Raw genomic sequence first — 27,318 nt, forward strand, 5'->3', positions numbered from 1 at the left:
AAAATCCAATAACCGACCTACGTCAACGTTGCTTAACAACAATGCAGACATTTTATCTCGGCGCCTCAATAGGCCACACCCCCAGCCCGCTTCGATAAGCATCATTTACATAAAAGTCGAGATAGGTAAATATTATGTTGTAAAGTAGCTAAAAGTAAATAGGTATTACAATACACAAAGTCAAAGGTTCATTGAACCCAGGCATTCGATTGTTTGAAGATACCTACGTACAATAATAATATGTCAATTGGTAAACAAAACTGTTTAAAACCAAGAGTACTATTTTATTTCGATGACCTCTGTGAGACGGCACTGACAATTAATTCTTAAGATGCTGAGTGCTGCTAAATGGGTTCTGGTTGTTTTTTCTTTTCTTTTATTTATCAAAATATAGTTTAATACATAAACTATTAATAATCTACCTAAGTAGATATTCACAGACACATTGCGCCATCCTTAGAATCGGAACAGTTTATGTAAGGATAGCAAAAAAATGTATGTAATGTTTTATGGTAAAAGGTTAATAATCTACGTTTGTAGTTTTCCACATACACACTGCGTCGTCCTTAGAAACGGAACAGTTTAGGATAGCAAAAAATATATGTAATGGTTTATGGTAAAAGGTTAAGAGGACTTAGTGTTAATAATCTACCTATGTAGTTTTTCACAGACACATTGCGCCATCCTTAGAATCGGAACAGTTTATGTAAGGATAGCAAAAAAATGTATGTAATGTTTTATGGTAAAAGGTTAATAATCTACGTTTGTAGTTTTCCACATACACACTGCGTCGTCCTTAGAAACGGAACAGTTTAGGATAGCAAAAAAATATATGTAATGGTTTATGGTAAAAGGTTAAGAGGACTTAGTGTTAATAATCTACCTATGTAGTTTTTCACAGACACATTGCGCCATCCTTAGAAACGTAAAATAATTTTTCTATCTTGTGAGTAGTGTTGCCCAAATGCAAGAACAAGACGAGACTTAGCCAGTCTTGGTCTTGGTCTTGCGCCAATACACCTGGTCTTGGTCTTGGTCTTGGTCTTGGTCTTGCGCTCCCAGTCTTGGTCTTGGTCTTGGTCTTGCAGCAAGAGTCTTGCAAGTCTTGCAATTACCTATTAGTCTATTACTATTTATTAAAGTTTACTTTATATCTTAGAAAAACGTATTAGAATTGGAACATTGTGAGCTTGAATTAACATAGCCATAGTAAAGATCAAGCAGATTAATAAATAACTGAAGATTTGATAAGAAATTCGAAAAATCAACTGACCTATATGTCGTTTTCCATGGAAGTAACTGTTTCTTAATAAACATTTATGATTTATAAGCTTACATTTGCTAAAACATGTAAAAAACAAATTAATTACAATAACTTGACTGTATTTTAAAGAACAATACTTATCTGTCTAGAAAGAGATTGAACCCTCAACTTATAAGAAATTTAATAAAAGAGTTTTACGATTTATCATTTATTTGAATAAAAAATAAAATACAACACAAATCAACAGCTTTATCATTAGGTTATGATACTTTATATCAATTCTTTTGACCAAGAATTAATACAAAGTAACCATCTGGCTGACTCATCACTTAACCTATTTCTATGTTTTCTAATTACTAATGATGCTTTAGAAAATAACCTCTCAGCAGGTACTGAAGTTGCAGGTATTGAGAGAAAATCACGGGCCATTTTCGATAAAATCGGATACTCTGTCTCATGCGTCCTCCACCAATCTAAAATCACCAATCTGAAACTTATTTATTCTTTGGAACACCTGTAGGTACTCTTAAAATTCGAAATTATTTTGCATGAATAGTGTCAAATGTTATGATTTCGGCGCGGCGGCAACGATTGTTTTAGATTTCAAAAGAAGCCGCCGGCGCGTGTATCATAACCATGTACTTCCGAAAAGCGGCAAATTTCTTTGAGAAGTAAGTACAAAACCTTTGATGCCGCATTATCAAAGTGCCGATGGTTAAAACATAACTATGCATGCACTCAGTTTGATTTTAATAGATATTTTTTTATTCGCTATGTTTATTGTATTAGTCGTAATGCGCATAGGTCCAGTTTTTCATATTCTTTGATATAGTTTTTTGCGTCTCATAGAATTCCTAAGCGTACCTACCTACCTATACACCGAACTGTTACACCTAACTACTCCGTGAAATAGCGCTAAGTCCTAGCTGCAAGACGCAAGAGTCTTGCAGGCTATGTCTTGTTCTTGCTCAAGTCTTGCACGGTCAGTCTTGGTCTTGGTCTTGCTAAAAATACGCGGTCTTGTTCTTGGTCTTGGTCTTGCAAAAACGCAAGAACAAGACCAAGACTGCAAGACCAAGACTGAATTTGGGCAACACTACTTGTGAGAGATGAGAGCGGAGCGGCCTGCTTCCAAGCAGCCTTGTCTAAAACAAGTAAACACTGAAGACAAACCTTGAATGTTAAACGATTCACGTTTGAATGTCAAGTGAAGTATTAGCAATTATAGCATTTAAGAAAATTAACTGTGAATAATTTTAACGATTTTGGTATTTTGTAAAAAAATTGTTTATACGGACACAAGGTAGATACACGGAAAAAAGTTAATTTTGATTGGACGGCCCCAAAAAAATGTAAGCAGCAATTTTTCTACGACAGGTCTCGAAACTAAATTGACGTACCGTACCGTGCACGGCTACCACAATTGCAGGAGACAATTATCTCCCCGAGAAAAGGATAAAAATTTATTTTCTCACACACCTTTATCAACTCTCAGAGCACTGGCGCGCGAACAAGTTGAAATAATTTCCAAATAATATATTTGTCATAATAAATAGGGGTACACTTCTCCTATTCCATGTGCTCCTTGCTCTCCTGGTACGTGCTGTAGCAGGTGGACACGTTAATTATATGCCCTGCACGGCTAGCTTGGGCAGGAGACAATTATCTCCCCGGTGAAGAGATAAAAAATTATCTTCTCCTACAGCTTTATCAACTGTCAGAGCACTGGCGCACAAGTGTAATATATGTGTAATAATAAACAGGTGTAAACTTCTCCTATTCCATGCTCCCGTACTTTAGCAGTTGGACATGTTAATTTATAATTTTAATTTTTGTCTCCTGCGTTTGCTAGCCCTGCTGTCAGGGGATTTAATCGGGGGATATAATTTTTGTCTCCCGTCTGTACTGCTGATGTTAAGTTGTAAACCATTGCCTGTAAACAGAGTAACACTCCGTAGAGAATGCAAAAAACTCAAACTGCAAAGTACCGCCTTTGGTCTACCTGAGGCGTAAGTGAAGTCTCATGTGTCTGTAATAATTCAGACCGGAACACAACAATACTGCTTGGCGGTAGAAATAAGCATGGCTATAATACTAACCCAGACGAACTCTGTCACAAAAAGCTATACTACTTTAAATACGAATTTCAAAATGATACTATTTCATATAATACTTTAAATCAAGGGTGTTTTGGTTCAATTTACTAAGACTTTAGAATATCGAACTCGCGCTAAGGGTATTGAACTCGTGCATTCTGATTTCTGCACTCCTAGTACCTTATTATCGCAAAATACAAAGTGAATTGGCAAAATATCTGTATCTTGTAAAGAAATAATACAAAATCTAATATTTTACTATTACCCCTTATGTATACCTAGTTTGTAAAATGTATACTTAAGATAAGGCTAAAAATTTTACTTCCTCCCCAAAATTGTATACGTTGTTTTGTTACACTTTTCTTTTTGTTCTATGTACTTTTTATGGTGTGTAATAAAAGTATATTCATACCTCTTGCTCTCTTGGTACTTCTGATAATTGTATTATCTTTCAAGGCAATTTTTCTAACTTGTCTTATTTATTAGGTATACAATATTTTAGTGTCTTTTAGGGTAAAATAACAAATTCAAAAAAAAAAAAAATATATATATTGTTTTATTGTTATTTATATATTTTAAAACATACATTGCATCAAAAAGTTTTAAATAATCAGTAAGGTAAATAATAGAATATTAAAAAAGTATTTATTTTTTATTTTAGTACTTACTATAAAGACGGTGGGATCTAGGTACGAATTGTATAGTTACTAAAATAACTCTTATATAGTAAGCTGTAACAAAAGTAGTTATGTAACTAAAAACTTAAAGTTATTTTTCTGTTGTTGCAGTTAATCTAAACGGCGCTTCTAAAGTGGACATATCACATTTCGACTTGCTCAAAGTCCTTGGCACTGGAGGTGAGTAATTTTCCGCTTTCAATAATATATAACACATGTAACATATTACATGTTATACCATTGCCTTTTCTAAGGTATGTGCGTTTTAAGTATTTAAAATATCACTTGCCTCAACGGTGAAAAAAAACATTGCGATGAAACCTGCGTACTGTGACTTAAGTTGGGCTGTGCAGCTTTTGGTAAAATACGTCAAGTCTTCAATTCGCCGATAAGTGTGCCCTAACCACTGCGCTATCGCCACTTTTATAAACATATACACGTACAATATACGACGTATCAGTGGCGTGCACTTCATGAATGCACAAAAACACTGGCTACCCTAGTTATATGATGATTAATTCTGACGAATTTGTGGAAGTGGAACAATCACCCTGAGTGATATGTGTGGATGGCCCATAGTAACATACGTAACATAACTGCAAACAAGGAAATACTTCACACTGAGTGCACACCCCTGTGTATTACGTGCGTTGACCAGGGCATCGTCACTTGTAACGCCTTGTCCATTGAGTTATAATATTCTAGAGCCGTCGAGTCAAACGAAAACTATGCCATATGAATACGCGTTTAGAACCCTCGTAGCTTTAGTTTTAAGTTGACTAATTTAGTTATCGCCATCAACTCACTTCTATGTCATATTTTACATGTAATGTACGCATCATCAGTGCCATCTATGTGCCTATTTGAATAAAGAAATATTTGACTTTGACTTTGAATAATGATACCGTAAAACGGTTTTAGTTCGGTTGTAGACAGATCTTTGAGCTAAAATAAATTGTCAGCTATAAAGTAGTTTCTCAATGTTGCCGGGGAAGTGACAGCACTATTAATATATGCCTGTCAATTTAGTATAGTTACATAATTATGCGTTTGTTCGGTTTACCTAAAATATCTAATCGATTTTAACTTTTTTTTAAATAGTGTAAAGTGGCTATTTGAAAGCACACATCTATTAGTTATGCATTCGATATATTGGGTAGGTAGATGCTTCGCTGTCATTCGCTTCAACTAAAATCCAATATTTTTGTCATACATAGTATATAAGATTGAGGGGCCACTTAGTCGGGGGTCAGTGCACGAATAAAAATCAATTCTTTAGTGCTTTTTCTGTTGGCTTGCTTTACAAATACCGCTATTTTTAGCTGGAATGTTAGCTCACAAGATATAGAGAATTTGCTATCGGTAGGTACAGTAGTTTTTGAGTTTATCGTTAAAATACGAACATGCAAAAATCTAATCTTTGCTCTTCATAATATTAGTAGATATTTTTTTTTTACGACAATACACACATCGCCATCCTGAAGATGACTGATGAATATTTTTATGAATTATATACATAAATACTAATTATAAATATAAACACCCAGACACTGAAAATCGTTCATGCTCATAACATTTTCCAGTAGTGGTAATCGAACCCACGGCCTTGGGCTCAGAAAGCAGGGTCGCTGCAAACTGCGCCAATCGGCCGTCCAACATGCAGATTGCCTCGCATTTATTGGAACTATATTGTACTAATATAATAGAACTGTAGATTACTTGCAAGCTGCAGCTCAGTCGACTGTGAACCACAAAGCATTCTCCTCTATTCTGTAGTACATTATTCAAAGATCTTACTTAAACGAAGATTAACACAAAGCCAAGGGGAGGTTACTAGTTAATTGCGCAACACAATCGGAATGGCATTGGGAAAAATTGAAGCTGTTCCGGATAGATTATGTTATTATTTCTCACAGTTTAAAAATAAATATCCTATCAGTAGTTATAATACATTGTTGCTTGCCAGTTTATTTAGGAAGGTTAGGTTAGGGCGTCCATAAATTACGTGAATTGTTTTTTTTTATTTTCTGTCCCTCCCTCTCCCTCCTGGTTAGATGTCGTGAGATTGTATTGTCCCCCTCCCCCAATCTCACGTGAGATTTTTCAAAATGTGGGTTTCTTACGTAAACGCGATGGATTGTGAAGGCAAACAGAAAAAGAAAATTGCTTCGTGCTTTTATTAACGACTAGTTATCAATATTGCTGAGAGTTCAATTATAAGTATAATAAAAATTTAAGAAAATAAAATGTGTTGCCGAGACCCCCCCCCCCCCCCCCCCTCTCCAACGTAAGATTGGATGAGATTTGACTCAACCCCCTCTCCCTCTTAAAAATCTCACGTTTTTTAATGAACGTCCCGTTATAGGAAAAACCTTCAACGCCGATGAAAACGGGTTTCACGTGCACGGGTCTCCCGCGGGAATCCATAACGCCGGCCTCGTGCAGATTACAAATGTTACGGCATGCAGATTGCCTCACAATGTTTTCCATTAAAGCAAGTGATATTTAATTGTTTAAAACGCACATAACTCGTAATAGTTCAAGGCCGGGGATCGAACTCGCTCCTCTCGTGAGAGAGCAAAATACTTAGCCATTAGGGAATCACCGACTTTTGAAGTGCTAAGAGAGAATTAATGTTTAATTATGTTTTGAGGAAATAAAATTGGTACAGAATTCGTACTCATAGTTGCATTGGGTTGTTTTGCATATTTTTCATACGGCCTACCTTTTTTTTTATTACACTACTAGCTGTTGCCCGCGACTTTGGGCAAAATTAAACACATTTTATAGCCTGTTTAGTACAAAAATAATTATTTAAATCTGTTATAATTTGTTGGAGATATCGTCAAACACTTTCATCCCCTCTCCTAAAGGAACCGAGCTTAATGTCGGGATAAAAAGTATCCTATATTACTTCTAACACTTCCAACAACATGCGTAAAAGTTTCACGAGGATCGGCTAAGTAGTTTTTGCGTGAAAGCGTAACAAACAAACTTACATTGACATTTATAATATTAGTAGGGATTAGTAGGGATAAGTTAACCCTTAACCGCAATATCGGTAAGTGATGATACAGTCTAAGATGTTAGCGGGCTAAACTGTCAGAGAGTATGGCAGTTATAATTAACCCATAATAGCTTTCTACGTAACGCTACGGGACGCTAAATCGCTTAAAGGCACGCTTTTATCGGTAGAATGGTAACTGGCCACGGCCGAAGCTTTCCGCCACACCCAAATTGCCCCTGGAGGGAATCACGCCCGGGAACTCCCAACTCCAAACCACAGCGTACACGGGTGCGCCAGGGAGGTCGTTACTTTATGGTAGACCCTCGCCTATAAACAAAGCAACACTTCGCTGGGCATGCAAAGAACACGTCCTAAAAAGTGTGCCTGTTATTATGACACCAGTAACCGAGCCCTTCAAATTCAATTCAAATTCAATTCAAAATTCATTTATTTCAAGTAGGCCTAATATAAGCAATTTTGAAACGTCAAGTCTGTCTGTTTGTAGTGACTCTACCACCGGTTCGGAAGGCAGATTCTACCGAGAAGAAGCCGGCAAGAAACTTAGCAGTTGCTCTTTTCCAATATCAACAATTTACATTTTACATTTTAACATTCATTTTTATATCTTGTGAGAGATGAAAGCGGAGCCGGATGCTTCCAAGCAACCTTGTCATTAAGAAATTCATCAATTGTGTAATAACCTCGCTGTAATAAATGTGTTTTAACACATTCTTTAAAATTATGCATTGGTAGGTCCAAAATTATCTTATTAATCATTTTATAAAAGCGTATACTCAATCCCACAAATGACTTCTGCACCTTTCGCAGACGATATGATACGACGATAATTTATGACCATTTCTTGTAATTCGACTGTTTATATCCACTTTTTGTTTATAAAGACTAATATGTTGTCTTACAAATACTATCTTAATATATATAAATCTCCTGTCACGATGTTTGTCCGCGATGAACTCCTAAACTACTTAACCGATTTTAAATTAAATTGGCACACCGTGAGCAGTCTGGTCCAACTTAAGAGATAGGATAGCTTAGATATTTCATTATAGTCGCAATTTTATTTTATTGCAAATTATTTGTCTATAATTAATTGACAGTCACATGTACAGTGTACTCATTTAAGGCTTAGCGATACTGAATACGATAAAAACAAAATCAGACGCAGACGAAGTCGCGGGCAACAGCTCGTATTATTATATATTGTGAAGCTACAGTAAGTATACCTATTTCTTTAAACTCCTCACGGAGGGATTCGCGTGATTTAAGTTTATATATTGATCGTACAGCTCTTTTCTTCAGACCGGAACACAGCAATGTCGCTTAATAAGCATCGCGGCGGTACTTCCCCGGACGAGCTCCGTCACAAAAAGCTCTACCGCGAATAATAAAATAATACGTACTCTAAAACATCATCGTTTAGTTTAATACTAATGCGTTTGACCCACTCAATAGCGCTGGCGTGACAACGTGACCGCAAGCACGTGGTACTTTACAGCACGGTAGGCATATAACGTGCTCAGCCTGTTGCAGTTCACACGTTCCACTATAAACTATGTATATATAACTAGTATTAAAACAATGGAGAAGCTATGTTATTTGCTTTGATTGGAAAATTGATTTACGTTATCTTTTCGCTTCTCATGCTTTTAAAGTCGTACTTGTCCTATGTGACATGTGTCGGCGGACTAAAAGTCAATTATATGCACTTGTGCATGAAATTGAGTTTTAGTCTTTTAATACCTAACCTAAAAAAGGCATTTTTTTGAATATTCGATAGTGTCTGCATTTTTTTGATGCAAAGAGTATATGAACACTAACTATTTTGTTTACAGAAAATTAAAAAATAATTTTGTTTTTTTTTACTATTTAAGTACAATATTTTGCGTCCATTTCTTATCATATCCTTTTTGCCTTGATTTGTCTCATATAAAAAAAGTTCGTTTATTATTTATTTGGCATGTGGTCTCCAGTCTGTGCTCACAACATGAGAAATTAGCAGGAAATCATGAAACGAATAGTTGTTTTTTTTAAATCTATTTAATTATTTTGTTAGCATTATTAAAGACGTATGTTAGTAATTTTTAAATAATGTTGTAAGAGATATAATAAATTATTTTCCATGTATTATTACGATTTTGCAATATTTTTAGATACAACCTATGATAAATGTCAATTACTTAGCAGCACGTCTTTGTCTGTAGGGTGGTAACTAGCCAGGGCAGAAAGCTCCCACCAGACCATTCCATGCTGGCCAAGAGCGGATTGGTAGTACTTCACACTTGGAGCTATTTTTGACAGAGCTCGGGGAAGTAACACCGCCATACCCGTTTCTGTCGCCCAGTATCATTACTGTGTCCCGGTCTGGAGGGCGTGGTGGATGGACAGAAGGCGGAACTTTGCCGGATACTTTCCTTGTATGCCTTTCGAAGTGTTGCCTTGTTTATAGGATTTCTTTTTCAACTTAACATCTGCTTGGTTCATCAATTTGTTACTGCATAAAAAAAAGTATATCCATGATAGCTAAATATTGAACGGACCCCATCTGGTTTTTGTAACGAAAACTCAACTCGTTAGCACAGATAAGTCCAACGTTCGCTTCAAAAAAAATTATAACGTCACTTAGTTGAAAATATTATTAGTCAAATCCGCTGTTATCTCTCGCACGTGTTCGGTATAACCTATTTGCGACTCGTAATTCCCTGGGGTTTACAACTATCGCTTAACGCAGTTTTGTTTCAATATTATTGACGCTGCTTATTAAAATTTATTAGAATAGAAAGCCCTGTGGGTTCGACTTCACTTTCGGAGGTTCTCGTTCGAATCCCAGAACGCACCTCTAACTTTTTAAAGTTATGTGCGTTTTTAGTAAATAAAACATCACGGTGGTGCTTCAACGGTGAAGGAAAACATCGTGAGGAAACCTTAAGATCGGCATTTGGACTAGCCAACAAACCAGACAGTTGATGTTCTGACGTAGGGCGATAGAAAAAGTATTTCTAACGCAGTCCAAGTTGACGGTTATAGTAACGTTATGGTGCAGTCATGGTGAGTTGAAGGGACGCGACGTCACGCGTTCAATGGCCATGGTAGTTTTGCTTCCCGCCACGCCCCCGTGTACTGTTATGTTATTGCACTCCGCGCGACCACCTTCACTGGAACGCCGTTACTTCTACACTTCACTGCCGGTGCACGCAACCCAGCGTTTTATGAAGAGTTCAAAATGCAAATCGTTTGCGAAATTGCTTTTATATCTATTCATACTTTTTAAACGACTGCAAAAGGGATATCAAGTTGGATGTTTTTTTTTTTCTTCTAACTTCAGGTATAACTTCCGGCAGGGGTAATTTAGGAATTTATAATTTTTGAGACTATACGTCTTTGAGTATTTTATTTATTACTTCGGATTTTATAGTTACTCACGCAATATTTCTATTCGCCCGCTTTGTTAATTCCTCACAAAAATAATTTAATACTAGCTTGCTTTATTTAGTAGGTATGACAGTATCTCATTATACATATATTTCTAAAACCTAATTTTATGTGCTATGATTTTATGATACACCTTATTGCAATTTGAATTGTAAATATCGTAGTAAAGTGTAACCAACGTTACGAGATGAGAATAAATTAAAATAGTTATGTAATTTATAAAAGGGCATCCAGTATGAGACCAATACTCCGGAGTTGTTTCCTATTCGTTTCTTCACGGCATACATTCACATCTAACTATTAAAGGTTTGAAAACTTGAATAATAACATAAACCCTATCAGATAAATCGAAGTTCCTAAGGAGAAAAAAAAACATCGTTGCCTTAAAGCCTTATAAACGGTAGCTGAAGCTTAGTTGATTTAAAGGTTTAAAGCACAATACAATTAGGACTTAAGGGTATTTGAAATTTAAACTTATTTGAATTCCCATGATAAGCACTTATTTTTTTGAAAAAGTCTCCCATGGGATATTATTTTCAAAAATGGGATCCGTAATGTTCAACTTTCTGTATGATAAAACTTCAAAGGCGAGGATTTCCGGTCAGCTGTTCAAATATCCTCTTGGACGTAGGTATTTTTTTTTGTAGTCCCCAAATGGAAGTAATTATGAGTGAAATCAGTGTGAGAATCCGATCTGGGTACCAGGGCGTTATGGGCATGTAGGAGTCGATCCCAGGACGCGTCCGTCGTCGCGACGGGTCGTCGAACCCCGAAACTGGCGCGTAGCAGTGCCCGGTCGTTACCCGACCGTCCTTCCATTACATCGCTCATGACCTTATGTTCACCTGGTACATTGCGTGTTTAGTGTCGATGATATTACTTTACTTTTTTGGTAACCTAGTACTTAAAATTCTTAGGTACTAATTACTAAAACTATAATTTATGAGTACGTATGTAGTAAATATATTTTATTAGAAGCTGAAGAGTGTTTTTGACGTGTTAATCTCTGAAACTATGTATTTGTTCAAATTAAATGTTTTAAAATAAAACAAGGTGGTTCCTGAGATAACGTATGTAGTTTAATTAACCAACCGGGTTGTAGTTTCTGAACTGTACATTATTACTGAGTGGTATTATTGTATAAAATATTTATTTTCTGAACGTGTATATGTCACTGAACTCTTCCTAAACGACTGGACCGAGCATTCAACTAGTACATTATAGGTCTCGTAGAGTAGCTTTAAGCATGGAAAACACCATAACTTCTAATTAAAATATACCTTCTTTAAAAGTTTTTGAGCCGCAAAATCGGCACTATTGATTTATAGTGTACAAACGATCTGCCAACAACGTTGACTGTAGTAGTTTGCACGAATTTAAGCGTTAAAACTAGACAGATAAGTTATATTTTAGTCTGGCGTAACAGTGTCCAAATTTCATACTAAGGGCATGTCTCCCGATCCAATCAACAAGTCATGCTGACAATTTTAATCTTTTCGCGATTTCATGGAATTGTCTACGGCTTACGGTCAACGGGAGCAATGAACGAGCAATGGCCCTATCAGGATGCTAAACAACCGATTTGATACGGCCTCCGTTATGATTGTACAAATGCTTATAATTGAATTGTATCGAAATGTATATTAAAAACGCTGCTAAGTTTGTCGTGGGCTTCCTTTTAGACCTGTCGCTTAGGAAACCCTCCTTTTTAGAGCTTTCGATTTAGGTTAGCTTTCGTACCAATGTATTTATCACTATCACCTCACAATAATGGAATGCTTTATAAGTGCCTGGCAAATGTGAATGAATAATGAAATGATGGTGGTGAAATGAATAAAACAAAATATTTACAAGTAAAAACCAACTTCTGAAATGCATTATGGACCAACTAAAAAGTAATTTAATAAAGCTTGAATACTATGTGCTACAATAACGCGCAACTGCTACTGATTTTGATGGAAATTGTGAGTGTACACGTACAGCGATAAATTGAATACATCTGCGTAATCTTTTCGAGTGTACATGCGTGATGTTATGATATGTAATTGCTAAGACAGTGACGTGAGTATAAATGACGGAGTTATGGCCCAACATGCATATAAAGAAACATAAATTGATACCCTCCTCCTTTTTGAAGTAAGTGGGGTTAAGTATATTATACGACGAGTTTGGTTGAATTGATTTTACAGTCGAGGCGGTATTAGGCGCGTGCGAGCTGTAAGCGAAAACACGCATGTCTAATATATTAGTATATAAACCTTATATTGATGTAATATTATAAGGTCATAAATACGAGCAAGTGTGATGGAAAACAAAATAAACATTTTGTTAATTTTTCGACACCCCCGTTTCTCGAATAAAATTCTCAATTGTTATATATATCTTAATAAATGCCACGCAGAAGCTACAAATTTGATACCGTAATATAATCTTCTCTTAAGGCTACTTATTTATAAATCTCACACACACTCTTTACAATCAAGTCTTGATTTCATGAGGGGGTATTATGTTATTATGCGGGTGGTCTGATCACTGACGTCCGTGTCAACTCTCTAATTTCCCTCTAAAAAGTACAACCAACTTTTTATTATGGCCTCTAAGAGGTTTCTTTTACTTAATTTTACCATATCTCTATAGTTAACCTTATCATAATATAATATGGATGAAAAAGTCAATTATCAATGGAAATAATTGAAATTAAACTGTAATGTTGAACGAAATAGAATATTATAATAACATAAAATTAGTAAGTTACAAAATAGTGTATTTATAAAATGATTTTATTAGAAACATAATATATTGAGTTGAATGGGAAACGTTGTTTATAACTTACAATAAGCTATGACGCCCTAGTACTTTTACTGATAATTACCTCATTTCGGTAGTTTTCACCATGTAAATAAATAATTGAAATAAATTTTGAAAATAAATAATTGAAAGAAATAAATAAATAAAAATTTATGATATTTGAATGCAAAGGGCTAAATTTCCGCGCCACGTCAACGCCAGACGTCTTTATACCTGTGCGGCTTCCGCTTTAGTAGACATTACGTATCATTTCGTTCTGAAATATCAAAGTTTTAAGGGCATATTGTGTTCTAAGTGATTGTGAGTAAATGGAACATGTAATTGTGATTTATAAAATGTTTATTCTGCCCACTTAGCAAAGCGAGAGTCTTTACACTTTCCGTTACCTTCGTATCTGACACCATAGACTGTTGTACTATTGAACATATTGCAAGCCAAAAGTCGGGAAGTTATCTCAGTTCAAGCATAGAACCTGTTCTAGAATACACTTCCTTTCGCATAATATTTTAGGACGGAAAGGACAAATAGAAAGTGGAATTGTAGACTTTCCAATGCATAATAGATTTAAAGAATGCAATAAATAGTTTAGTAACGTCGTTGAGTGTTTAATAGAAGCAGGCGTTACTTTGCGAAAATCCATAATATATTATGAAAATTAAGCTTAATTTTCTATACTCCGCGAACAGCAGGAGAATCTGTATGGTGTTATTTTTAATTTCTTCAATCCAATGAAAAATTGTTAAGACAACATTGTAAAGTCAACGTCTCCTGAGGATGCTCCGGTCTCGGAGCGAAACGTGCGTAGCAATGTACCCTACATTGCCGAGGATCTGTTTGGTGTGGAGTATATTATGGATTAAAGAAATTATACTCTCTTATTCTCCTGCTATTCGCGGAGTATAGCAAATTAAGCTTAATTTTCATAACGTAATTCTGAGAAGTCTGTTCTTCTCAGAAATTCATCACTTCTTCGAAGCTGGTTTAATTTTATATGCTGAATTTCTGTCTCTGTAGAATCTACCTTACGAACGCTATTGTAGAGTTACTGCCAACAACAAAAATTGTTTTTTTTTTAAATGCTTTTAACTTAATTAATGTATTTTTAACTAAACCATTGCCTTAATCTTTAATAATTTGTTTCCCGGTAATAAAAAAACTCTCGGATGCTACCTAACTATCTCTCTGCAAAACTTCGAAAACTTTTGTCAAATTGTGAAGTCATGCATATATGACAAATAGCTTTTTTTTTTAAAGTCCATTATGAACGTTTCGCAAAATGTTACCAAGATAGTTACAAAATAATAAAAATGTTACCAAGATAGTTACAAAATAATAAAAAAAATAAGATACTAACGTTATTTTATGAGTATCGAAGTGAAGATTTAAATTTTTTACCTTCTATAAACTCCGCGTTTTGATAACTTAACCCCTTTGTATTGAAGTTTGTAAAAACTTAATTTCAATTAGGACACATTATTATCTACAAGAATATTCATAAGTTACGTAAAACCGAACGCGCTTGGGTGAAAAAACGCCCTCTACCTAACACGAGGTAAACAACCCCTTGTGAACATCTGCCCTTTATGGGATGCCAGTCGCCACCTGGCCGGTATGGTGTGGCGTGGCGTGCTTTGCTTTGCGAAACTTGTGAACTTGGTTTTTAGACGTTTTTTTTTTTATTTGAATTTTATTTTTTAATTGTAATAACCTTGTATAATCTTCATCATAATCATCATATCATCCCATAACCGGCCAACTACAGGGCTCTGGTGTCTTCCTACAATGAGAAGGGGTTAAGGCCGTAGTCTACCACGCTGGTGAATTGCGGATTGGTCGACTCCGCACGTCTTTGAGAACATTATGGAGAACTCTCAAGCATGCAGGTTTCCTCACGATGTTTTCCTTCACCGTTGAAGCAGTGATATTTTAATTGCTTGACAAAAATCTTGTACAATAATGCAATACCATTAATAAAAGCCTTCTTATCTTAAACATCCTTCGCCACATTTTTCCACCAACGCACGCATGGCATCCGTCTATTCTTCTTTTAATTTTTCCCTTTGCCCGGTTCTCATTGGCCAAAGGGATAGTGCGGGAAAAGCAGTAATTTTAAATTGGCCAATCCGTAGCGAGTTGGTATTTCTAATAATAAAGATTAAAATTATTGCTAATATGGCGTCACAGATACTAAATGATTGCAAATCATGACAGTACGTTTGGAATTTTAGTTTTCCCACGTGACGTAAAACTAGTTCTATACAGACAGCGATTGCTGTTAATAAGTAACGTATATCGAGAATTCTCAAAGGCGAATGAGGTCTTATTAAACCGAACTTGGCCAAGGTTGTGTACGACCTTTCCTCCCTAGGAGGAAATTCCCGCCCTTCAGTGGGTGATGATATACAACCAACTAAACAAACTCACATATTTTATGACAAACTGAATTCACAATCATGACTGTAGGCAGATTGTGCATTAAGTTTTTTTTTGAAGGACATATATTGAAAAATTTCAAAATTCAAAAATGTTTTATTCATAAGTGCCTGTGACCAAGGTCTACCTTTTCACAGGCACTTATGACGCGTACATACATTTAAAATGTTAACACTTATGTAAGGTGATGACTGCATTCGTTAACTTAAAACTAAAGCTACGGGGGTTCCAAACTAAGCCTGGTTTTTTTTGTTATAACCAATTCATAGTAGAGTTAATGTTTAGCTGTGAAGTTAGTAAAACTTGCAGCAAATCATAACCAAGCTTTTTTATCACACATGTTATCTTTAATATTATAATAGGATTTTTCTGTAAGCTAACGTTTTTTATAAACTTTGAACTTATTGGACGATTCGAACAAATTCCGATCTTAGTAAAAGTTCAACAAACTAAGTCGTAAAAACCTTACGCCCTTACCTCTAGACCTCGTAAGTTCAAGGGCGCGTCCTTCGGTTTAAGAGGTCAATACCTGATATGCCGAGAGGGCGTACGCAATAGACGCGTTCCAATAACGCTGTAACATCCTTGTCTCTTATGATTCTTGTTGGTGGATTTAGAAAGCAAGTGTATTATACAACATGTAAATGAAAACCGAAATAGTGCTTCTCAGGCTTTAGAAGAGCATTATGTACTGGCTCTGAGACTTATCCGTGAAACCGAAAACCTAATAGTTTTTGAGTAAACCACCGCCATAGTTTTTACTGATCTGGCTGAAAGAAATCAGATACAGCCCTAACATAACATGCAAAATTAAAATCATGTCACTCCTGTCACTTTATTCAGTACGCATCGCGCAGCGTAGGTACTATGCACATGTCGGTTTTTTATCTTCAATAGGGTTGCCACAAATATACACTTAAAATCTTTTGAATTCGTTTGTATGGAAAACAAATATGCTTCTTTTGATTTAATATTTTTACAGGGTGATTTCTTATGATATAAACTTATGCATCCTTCAGCATTGTTGAGTAATTCGGTTTGACTTTGTATAGTACCTGCAATGAGAAATTAAACACGTAAATAAAATATTAACAAAAGAGAAAGAGAAAATCAAACATAGCGGTCCACTTATATTTCTACCAGGCAACAATTCACAGTGTATACAAAGAATACGTCCAGCAACGCGCCGCCCTGTGACCATTAACCTGAGGTGCGAATGTTAAGCTTCATATGCCTAATTAGAACGGCAACCACACCCTTCAAACCGGAACACACTATTGTACAAAACATTGAATTACAGTAAACTCTGGGAAAAACTATTTTCCCACTTGTTTTTGTACATGTGTTTACATTGTTGACTCTTTCGATTTAATATTGTAACTTCTTTTTTATTAATGGTACATGCCCTAAGATGCATCGCCGTCAGTGAAGCGCATAGAGGGTATGCAGATGATGTAAAATGAAGAAAATCTCCAGTACAGGTTATAAAAAAACTAAAGGACCTATCCTTCATTGTCAGAGTTATAAAAAGCCTACTCTTAAGTATTATATTCTGTGCATACCCTCTATGCACGCCACTTATCTCCATCTCCTTTGATCAGAGTAACATTTAGCAGGAATCCAAGGAACCCATCCTACGTAGTGCCGCCCGAATAGGTCCATGAACCGGAGGCATAGACATTAAGCCCAAAGGCAAAGATGCCCTTCAGACCGGAACTAGCTGCTGCTTGGCGGAAGAAATATTTATGGCGGTAGTACTTCGCCGGACGAGCTCTGCCACAAAAGCTATACTACTACTCAGATTATGAGTTGATGATGATTTGTTTTAGTCGTAGTAGTATAGTTTAAAATTATATTACTCACGGAAGTCTAGGTTTAATGCGAGAAAGTTTCGCAAGCGATCTTGTAAAGCCCAACGCCCTAAAGTGCCGGCAAGCCTACGTCTGCAAGTTCAAGGACACGTCCTTAAGTGCGAAGGGTCAATATCTGAAAGACAGCGAGTTCATTACTCTTGAGTCTAGACACGTGAACGTTTGGGACACTTTCGATCTTATAAATAGGGTTTAAGCGTTCTGAGGAGATCCCGAAGTTTTCCAATTGAGGTGAAAATACTAGATTCTATTTGGATAATTGGAATGCTGATAGCCTAGTGGTTAGAGATCTGTCCTCTCTTTCGAGGGGACCGAGTCCGACCGAATTCTTCAAATTATTATGTTCCGAAAATGGTTCTATGTGACCCATTAATCCATTAATCTGATAAAGTTTGATTTTGACATGACATCATATACATCGTTGGCATAGAGTGGACTCCTACATACCCATTATGCCCTGGTACCTTCAATTTAAGAACAATACTCTTAACTTAAGATACTTATATCAAAGCAAAGTCGCCATGTCTATCTGTTTTTTTCCATTATATATTTCGTTAAAGATTTTGTCCCGCATACTCCTTTCTACCTTTGAACAAGGAAGTCGTCGTGGTAACGCCACCGCATAGCGCCACTTGCACTAATGATAGGGTGTTATTTAATACACCTATCTCTAATTTTCTTGAGTTTTTTTTAAATTACATACTTTTATAAATAAAATGCCACAGAGATACGAAATTAATATTAAAAATAGACATCGTATTTAAAAAAAAAACACTGAGATTAACTAAGACTAGACTAATTATGAAAGTTATATGTGTAATTACTTGATAAGATTACTTCAGTTAATCTTATGCCGTATAGTGCCGGTGTGTTGACGGCTGATCAGAAATCTGAATACAGTTTTCACCACCGCGGGTGTCGCACAGGGTGATTAAGGGAATATTCTCCGAATGATGAAATGTAAGTCTCAAAGTTACTCGGAATCCTTCACAATAAAAGCTGCAACGCTGTGGAATGCACTCCCTGACGATATTCGTCGCTCTAAATCCCTAGCTATTTTCAAAAGCCGTGTTAGACATCACTATTTGTCATTATAATTTTGTTGTTCGTATATGTGTACTTATGTATCTATAGTAAATATATATAAATATTTGTTAATATATATATATATATATATATATATATATATATATATATATATATATATATATATATATTTATATCTTATTTTATTTATCTCTTTTAATAATTTATTATATTAGTTGTTAGTAGTATGTACTTAAGTGTGTAAATTTATGTATTGTTTATTTTAATTGCGATTTCCCGTCTCTCATGTTTTGTTGTGTACTATCGGTAAGGTTACCTGGCAGAGACAGAGTTACAAAATAAGGGTTGAAATGTAATAAACTCGAGCCCACTAGTTCAGGAGTCGACACACTCGCCGGGTTGCGCCAAAGGGAAAGGGCAACACTCTGTCAAAGGCAGAGTTCAATATTCCGTTTGCTTTGTTAGTGCGAAGGACTCTTACGACGTACCCATCTAATATTGGTTTTGATTTATTACGCGTTATTCTTTATGAATATTAGATTATTGTTTTCGGTTATTGGTATCTCTGTTACGTATAAAACTGCGCAATCTCTCGTCGTTTTGAAATGCGCAAATATGTTTCATTGTACTAACTACTACGTACTCTATAATTGTATTTTTGTTGAATACGTAATATTTATTTCTTAAAACTAAATTACGGATGAACGTGCCAGTGGGTCATTTGATGCTAAGTGGTCACAGCTGCATCAACCCCATTTTAAATATTAGTTTCTCTTGAATAACTTTAAATCATAGTTTTAAGTCTAAGGAAATTGAATTGTGCGCACCCTGCGTAGGAATAGGAGCCAAATTCTAGAATGGCTGTCTGTCTCGTGGGAGGCTGCGGCCGTGGCGAGTTATCATCTTTCCGCCAAGCCATTTGTATTTTTTTAATTTTTTTATTCCAATACAAGTTAGCCCTTGCCTGCAATCTCAACTGGTGGTAAGTGATAATGCAGTCTAAGATGGTAGCGGGCTAACCTGTTAGGAATATAGTTATAATATAGCCCTTGACAGGTTATGCTAAAGTTATAGTGTTGTAGCGAAATAGTTTTTGAATGCGCCTACCGCAGGAACGCCTCTTCGATTTTTTCTTCCAAGCCTTCTGACGACCGATTGGCGCAGTGGGCAGCGACCCTGCTTTCTGAGTCCAAGGCTGTGGGTTCGATTCCCACAACTGGAAAATGTTTGTGTGATGAACATGAATGTTTTTCAGTGTCTAGGTATTATGTATATTATAAGTATTTATGTATAATATTCATAAAAATATTCATCAGTCATCTTAGAACCCATAACACAAGCTACGCTTACATTGGGTTTGGATGGCGAGGTCTTTATTGTCGAAGTATATTGATATTTATTTATTTAAGCCCGATTGTTGAGGTAGGTGAATCCGCAGCGCACAGCCAGTCAAATCTTCATCATCAATTATCCACGCATAACCGGATCTTCACAAGGCTCCGGAGCGTGAAGAGTAGGCAGTCCACTACGCTGGCCAGGTTCGGATTCGTAGACTACACATGCCTTTGAGAACGTTATGGACAACTCTCAGTCATGAAGGTTTTCCCAAAATATTTTGCCATTGCCGATTTTCAAGATTTTAAACGTGTATTTACGTGGTTAATCAGCCTTTCTTAAATCTAGTTCAACGGGTGCATACCGAGATGATAATATTTTGGATTTGTCGATATTTCGACCCAGTTGCATGGATCGTGGTCACGAGTCGAAATATCGACAAATCCAAAAATATTATCGTAATATGCACCCGTTGAACTATATTTAAGAAATGTTAAAAGACTTCACACCGTCAAGTTGATAGAATAGTATAGAAGAAGTATACTATTCTCGGTGATGCGCGTGCTGCGGATCGAACTATGTACCTCGAAAAGGAGGCCGTAGGCTATCACCGGTTAAACCGACATCGGCTCCATCAGTAAAATATATACATATATATATATATATATCGTGAATTGATTTCTCCATCCATTGTTTGGAGAGGTCAACGCACGCCGACAAATCAATTAGCATTTTATCAGTTGCCTTTAAATACCAGTTTACGATTGTGTCACGCTCTTTATATTATATTTATTACTAGTGGTCCCGCGCGACTTCGTCCGCGTTTAAGTCAACGTGAAAGTTATAGTGAGGCTTAAAAGTGACCGTATGCTATCGCGAACTTTTTTTAGAACTTGTAAAGGGAAATAACTTTGTAATACATGATTTTATCAAAACATTAACCGTTCACGCAGCGCACGCAGCGCACGCAGCGAAAGCTCTCAAATAGAAAGAAAAACTCCGATATTGAAATATCCTTCATTGGTGCTATGCCTCTATTGGTCTTAGCGTGATAATAAATGGGCCATTCAACACTGAAATAATCGAAGTAGTATTTGATGAGATCATTGCGTTCGAGTAAACAAACAAATTCTTCAGCTTTATGTATTAGTGTAAGATACTGGCAGCCCCGCAGTGGTAAGCGCAGCGTTGGTCGACCCCCAACGAGGTGGACAGACGAAATTAAGCGCGTCGCAGGTAGCCGCTGGATCCTAGCGGCACAGAACCGTGGCATTTTGAACTCCCTACAAAAGACCTATATCCAGCAGTGGAAATCTATCGGATGATATGATGATAAGATACTGTCAAGTACAGGGTAAACTGACTGTTTAACTTTAAAACTATCATCATCACCCTGTCTCCCCATCCAATTCAATTAATCCATTAATTTAAGGAATTTAAAATTTCACTTGCTTCGACGGTGAAGGAAAATATCGTGAGGAAACATGCATGCCTGAGAGAACTCCATTACGTTCTCAAAGGTGTGTGCAGTCTTCCAATCTACGGTCTTACCCCTCCACATTGTGTGAGGGTTGTTGATTGTTTTTATAACTCTGATAATGCCTATCCTTTAGTTTTTTATAACCCGCATTGGAGATTTTCTTCATTTTATATCATCTGCATACCCTATATGCGCGTCACTGATGGCGATGCATCTTAGCGCATGTAGCGTTAATAAAAAAGAAGTTTCAAAATACAAATGGAAAGAGTTAAAAATGTAAACACACATACAAAACAAGTGGGAAAAATGTTTTCCCCAGAGTTTACTGAACTCGGTTTTGTATCGAGATGTCTTTATGTACTTTAGTAGACGCGTAATTGTTTCTATTATATATACTTTATATCTGGCACGTGTACTAAATTGTACCTAATCTTGAATCTTTCATTTCGCCGTCGTAGTTTATCTTAATAAGTTTATACTTTACTGACATCTAGCTGTAGCATAGTGGTAAGAGTGTCACTGTCAGCCTCCCTTTTGGGAGGTTTTAGACGATCTTCCTAGTGCCACGGTGAGCGCTAGTCTTAAAAGTGAAAGGTCCCGGTTACGACACCCGACAGGGGCAGATTTGGAATTTATAATTCTAACCCCGTTGCTAGTTACCACTCTACCGACAGGACGTGTCGCTCAGCGATTAAGCGTTCCGGTACGATATACCTCCTCCTACCTCCTTATACGACCTCCCTGGCGCAGTGAGAGCTGTTGGAAGATCCAGGGTTCGAGTGGCAATTTCGGAATTTATAATTTCTTAATATTGTCTGGTCTGGTAGGAGGCTTTGGCCGTGGCTAGTTGCCACCCTACCGATAAAGACGTGTTGCTAAGCGCGTACAATCCAATATGGGTTTAATATAACTGCCATACCACTAACATGTTAGCCATTGCATCATCACTTACCAGCTGGTGGGATTGCAGTCATGGTAAGTGCGAGTAATGGAATGAAAAAAACATTCAAACAAAAATATTCAAATAAAATTTCAAAAAAAAAGAAAAACCTAACATTGTATTGCGCAATTCAAGGAATGAGAAGTTATTCAAACATAAACGAATTATGACGACCTTGGTGCATCATGTCTTTCTCCGGAGCGAAGGTAATAAGGCTATTTACAGTCGGGCGACAACGAGACGACTGATTTATAAATGTCTTAGCCTTGGACCTGATGTTATCGTTTGATCACTTGCGCACGAATGCTGTTAAGTTTTAGTATATAAAGCCAGTTGGGTAGCCCAGTGGGTTCAACTTCAATTTCCAGGGCCAAGTTCGAATCCCAGCATGTACCTCTAACTTTTATAAGTTACTAGCGGACCCCAGCGCCATCTGTCGGGCTAATTTGTGAATCTAAACTATCCAGGGTGCCACCCAAACGCATACCAAAAAAATTCATTCGAATAGGTCCAGCCGTCTAGGAGTTCAGTGACATACACACGCACACAAGTAATAATATATATATAAAGATGTGCGTTTAAAGCAATTGAATATCACTTGCTTCATCGGTGAAGGAAAACATCGTGAGTAAACCTTCACGCCTGTGAGTTCTCAATAATGTTCTCAAAGGTGATTGGAGTCCACCAAATCGCACAGGGCCAGCGTGGTGAACCTTGACCCTTTCTCACTGTGGGAGGAGACCCGTGTCTTTTAGTGGGCCGGTAATGGGTTGATATGATGATGTATATAAAGCGAAGTGCACAAGGTTTTTGACCAGGGTAGGTATAATGCAGGAAGCTGGCATAAAATGGAAAAATCCTGCTGCTATACAAGTATTAAAAAAATTTAGGGTAGGCAGTGCTTATGTGCATGCATGAAGTGCGCGCCACATATATTTATATATATTGTTTCTTTTTCCTCCTTAGCTTTATAGAATAAGTGAAGAAACAGTTTCTGCTCCCAACTTCATTTTGCGAGTTAAATTTATCTTATGTGACACATCTGAAATTAGTGCCTTAAGTTTTCGTACGTAATGTTGCTCTATGATGATCTAGATGGTGCTACTTTTAGACCTATCGGTTGGGTTTACTTTCGAATGCAGTTTATGCGCATAGTTTATTTGCACAGCACAAAAGTTTGGTGTATATAAATATAGCTGGATATAAACAAGAGAATAGATAATTGTAGATCACCGTCTTTTATCCCGTGATAAGTGCCGACATTGTCTAGACAGCTTCGCGACTGTATGCAACGTGTAACGGAATTACGAAATAATATTGAATAGTTGCATAAGTATATTTCGTAAGGAATCACCCTGTAAAAATATTAAATCAAAAGAAGCATATTTATTTTTCCACACAAACGAATTCAAAACATTCTAATCGTTTACTTCTGACAACCCTATTGGAGATAAAAGACTGACACGAGCATAGTGCCTACGCTACGCGACGCGTAATAAAGTGACAAGAGTCACATGATTTTAATTTTGCATGTGATTTTAGGACTGTAATCTGATTTCTTTAAGTAAAAACTATGGCAGTGGTGCACTCAAAAACTATTAGATTTTCGGTGTCACAAATAAGTCTCAGAGACAATAAATAATATACCTCTAAAATCTGTAAAGTATTATGTAAGCTTTGATTATTAACATGTTGTATAGAGGTGATCCCTTACTATTGAGACCAGTTATATATTTTCCTCGCTCCATACTTTTTGTTAATAGTTATAATTGGTAAGTGGAGTGGACACCCATCGTCTTAGACAGAAGCATACTTCGGAGGGTATGCGACGGACACATCATGCAAAGTACCTAACGCCCGGTGTCCATCAATCTGACTGTAATTAGCCGGCAACCACGTCTTCGTCGGACGTCTGTATGCCTTACTTAACTCTTTGATATAAGTATAGATAAAGTACGCTATATAATATTTATGTTTACGCTAGTATAGGCATGCCATTTCCTACTAGCGCTTTGATATTTAAAATTGAACCCTCGTAGCTTTAGGTTTATGTTGGCGTACGAAGTTATCACCATCCCCTTACAATTATGTAAACATTTATGTATGAACGCTTCATAAGTGCCTGTGATAGGCCTACATGAATAATGAAATTTTGAATTTTAATTTGAGCAAATTTAATAAACCGGTAATATCGACCTTCGCGTTTCGCGTATCACCCTGAACCGAACAGTATGACAATAAGGTCACTTACAAGTTAACGACATTTTGCGTTTATTTCCGTACTGTTAAAATAACTTTAATCAGTTAAAAATCATAATTAGCATTATTTCGCGACCAATCTCATTTCGCGCTCCTTGGTGTAAATCTTTTCTTAAGACTTCCGCAATATCCTTAAAGGACGCATAAAGCATTTTCTCACGCTGCGAAAATGAAATTCTTTGATTTTGTAAATATTGTTCACTGCGCGATAATTCGCTAATTTATATATTTATATTGGATAGAAGCAGACGTTACTTTCGTTTCGGAGCGAAACGTGCGTAGATCTGTTTTGTGTAGACTATAAAGATTGCAGAAGTTATAAAAAACACCATATAGATTGTCCTGCTTTTCGCAGACTATTAAGGCTTTACTTTCATGATATATTTTTATAATCTAAGTATTAATTAAGTACCTAATTATTTCTAAGAAGAAGCACACGACCAACTTAACCTGTTGATAGATACTTTTTTTTTTTTTTTTAGTTTACTACAAGTTAGCCATTGACTACAATATCACCTGGTGGTAGTGGGCTAACCTGTTAGGGAATATGGGAGTTATATTTCATCCATACCCCTTTTCCGGTTTCTACGCGACATCATACCAGAACTCTAAATCGCTTAGCGGCACGTCTTTGACGGTAGGGTGGTGACTAGCCACGGCAGAAGCCTCCCACCAGACCAAGCCAGAGAAAATTCGGAAAACCTAATCTTCCCTGCCGGGAAGATTAGGTTTTCCGAATTTTTCCCTTCCACATTAGGGTGTTTATTATTTCCGATTAGGGTATTTATTAAATCGAACCCGGGACCTCCAACTTATAACGACGGCCGACTGGCGCAGTGGGCAGCGACCCTGCTTTCTGAGTCCAAGGCCGTGGGTTCGATTCCCACAACTGGAAAATGTTTGTGTGATGAGCATTAAGTGTTTTTCAGTGTCTGGGTGTTTATATGTATTTTCTAAGTATTTATGTATATATAATTCATAAAAATATTCATCAGTCATCTTAGTACCCATAACACAAGCTACGCTTACTTTGGGGCTAGGTGGCGATGTGTGTATTGTCGTAGTATATTTATTATTATTAATTAAAAAAAAAAAAATTACCAAACCGCTGCGCCAAGGTCGTCAAAAAGTCTGAGATTCATGGATGACACTTAATTTTGTAGATATAGGGCTCTGAAAGACGAACAGTCCTCCGAGACCTTGTTATGTTTTGTAATTACGTTTGTAAACGACCTTACATAATAAGGCCGTGACACCCATATCCGCGCTTACAGTATTTTTGGCAGAGCTGTTTATGTTTCTTAAAAAGTCGGGATACGGGGTCGACGGCCGACCTAGGATGCAGTCACGTCTAGGTCGTGCTTCAGAGCTGACAAACACACACCTGTGTTATTGACATTCGAATAACTTAAGAGCGTGACGTGATCGAATTCGATTTCAGATGAATTCAGTTGCAAACTAAAACGTGACCTAAAATGCTTTTATTTCTTTTCGTTTTCGGTTTCCGAATAAAATGCAGAATGCAAAAAGCTTAAGAGTATCTTTTTGGTTTGTGTGAACGCTCTAATATCTGCAATTATCAGATCGGATATGCAAAATGGCATTTTTTTGCACTTTATAGCCTGATTCTTAAGGAACATTTACATTAAGGAACCGGCGGGCGATGCGACACGGTGGGTCTTAAAATTCTAAGTAGATGGCATTAGAAGAAGATAGTTAGTGTTTATGTCTGAGTTGGATCGTATAAGGTTTGTACGGTCGCAAACGCCGAGTCTCTCGTGAATCGCTACATTATACCGTCATAGTACAACGAACCTAATTTTGAGCGCATAAAAGTCGCATATTCTGTATACCAGATTTTTATTTTACAAACATTTTGCCAAAAGCTTTAACAGAAAAATTTTAGACAACTTTGAGCTTTAAAACATTGTAGATAACCATCATTTTACTTTAACGTTACAGCGTTTCGATATTTGAAAGCGACCGTACGATTGTCAGCCTACTAATCCCGTAAGGTACTGACCTCGTGTTGAGGGAGCCTCCGGCGGATGCCACCGGATATATCGACTTACCGTCGTCTAGCATCTGCTCTTTAGTCGCTCATGACGGGCCAGGTTTTATTGCAATTTATAGATGCAATTTTATAGACAAGTTGACATTGTCTTGTCGACAAAGCTTAGTACTTGATGAAAATAGACAGAAAGTTATCCATTTACCTACCGCCTTCTTTAGTTGCGTCTTTTGGGTTTCATCCTCAGCTTCGAATCCCGCCAATTTCGGAATTTATAATTTTTGAATTGTTACTGGTCTGTTTCTCTAGTAAGTTTTAGTCTAGTTGCAACGCTAACGACAAACACGTTGGTTCGTTGGGAGGCCTCAGCCGTGGCTAATAACCACCTTAACGAAAAAACGTGGGTTCCGTGGGAGGCCTGAGCTGTGGCTAGGTACCAACCTAACGACAAAGACGTGTCCCCTAAATACGTCGCATAAGACAAATGAAACTGACTTATTTACCCGTTATAGTTATTTTAGGATTCAACACTAGGGTTGCAAAAATGTGCCATTTTAATTTAAAACTAATTTATTACAAAAATTTACAAAATAAAACTATAACTAAATTTATATGTATATGTATATGTATATGTATATGT

General features: G+C 36.7%; 1 protein-coding gene across 2 annotated transcripts in view; it reads left to right on the forward strand.

Annotated features, from left to right (window-relative positions):
- The window catches only part of LOC120634817 (ribosomal protein S6 kinase alpha-5-like), a 121,504-nt gene that overhangs the window by 20,339 nt on the left and 73,847 nt on the right, over positions 1-27,318 (forward strand). For both annotated transcript variants that reach the window (XM_039905639.1, XM_039905640.1), the window contains exon 2: positions 4,149-4,217. In XM_039905639.1, coding sequence (XP_039761573.1) covers positions 4,149-4,217 — 69 coding nt within the window. The remainder of the gene's footprint in view (positions 1-4,148; positions 4,218-27,318) is intronic.

Source organism: Pararge aegeria, chromosome 25, assembly GCF_905163445.1.
Source record: "Pararge aegeria chromosome 25, ilParAegt1.1, whole genome shotgun sequence".
Classification (NCBI taxonomy): Eukaryota; Metazoa; Arthropoda; class Insecta; order Lepidoptera; family Nymphalidae; genus Pararge; species Pararge aegeria.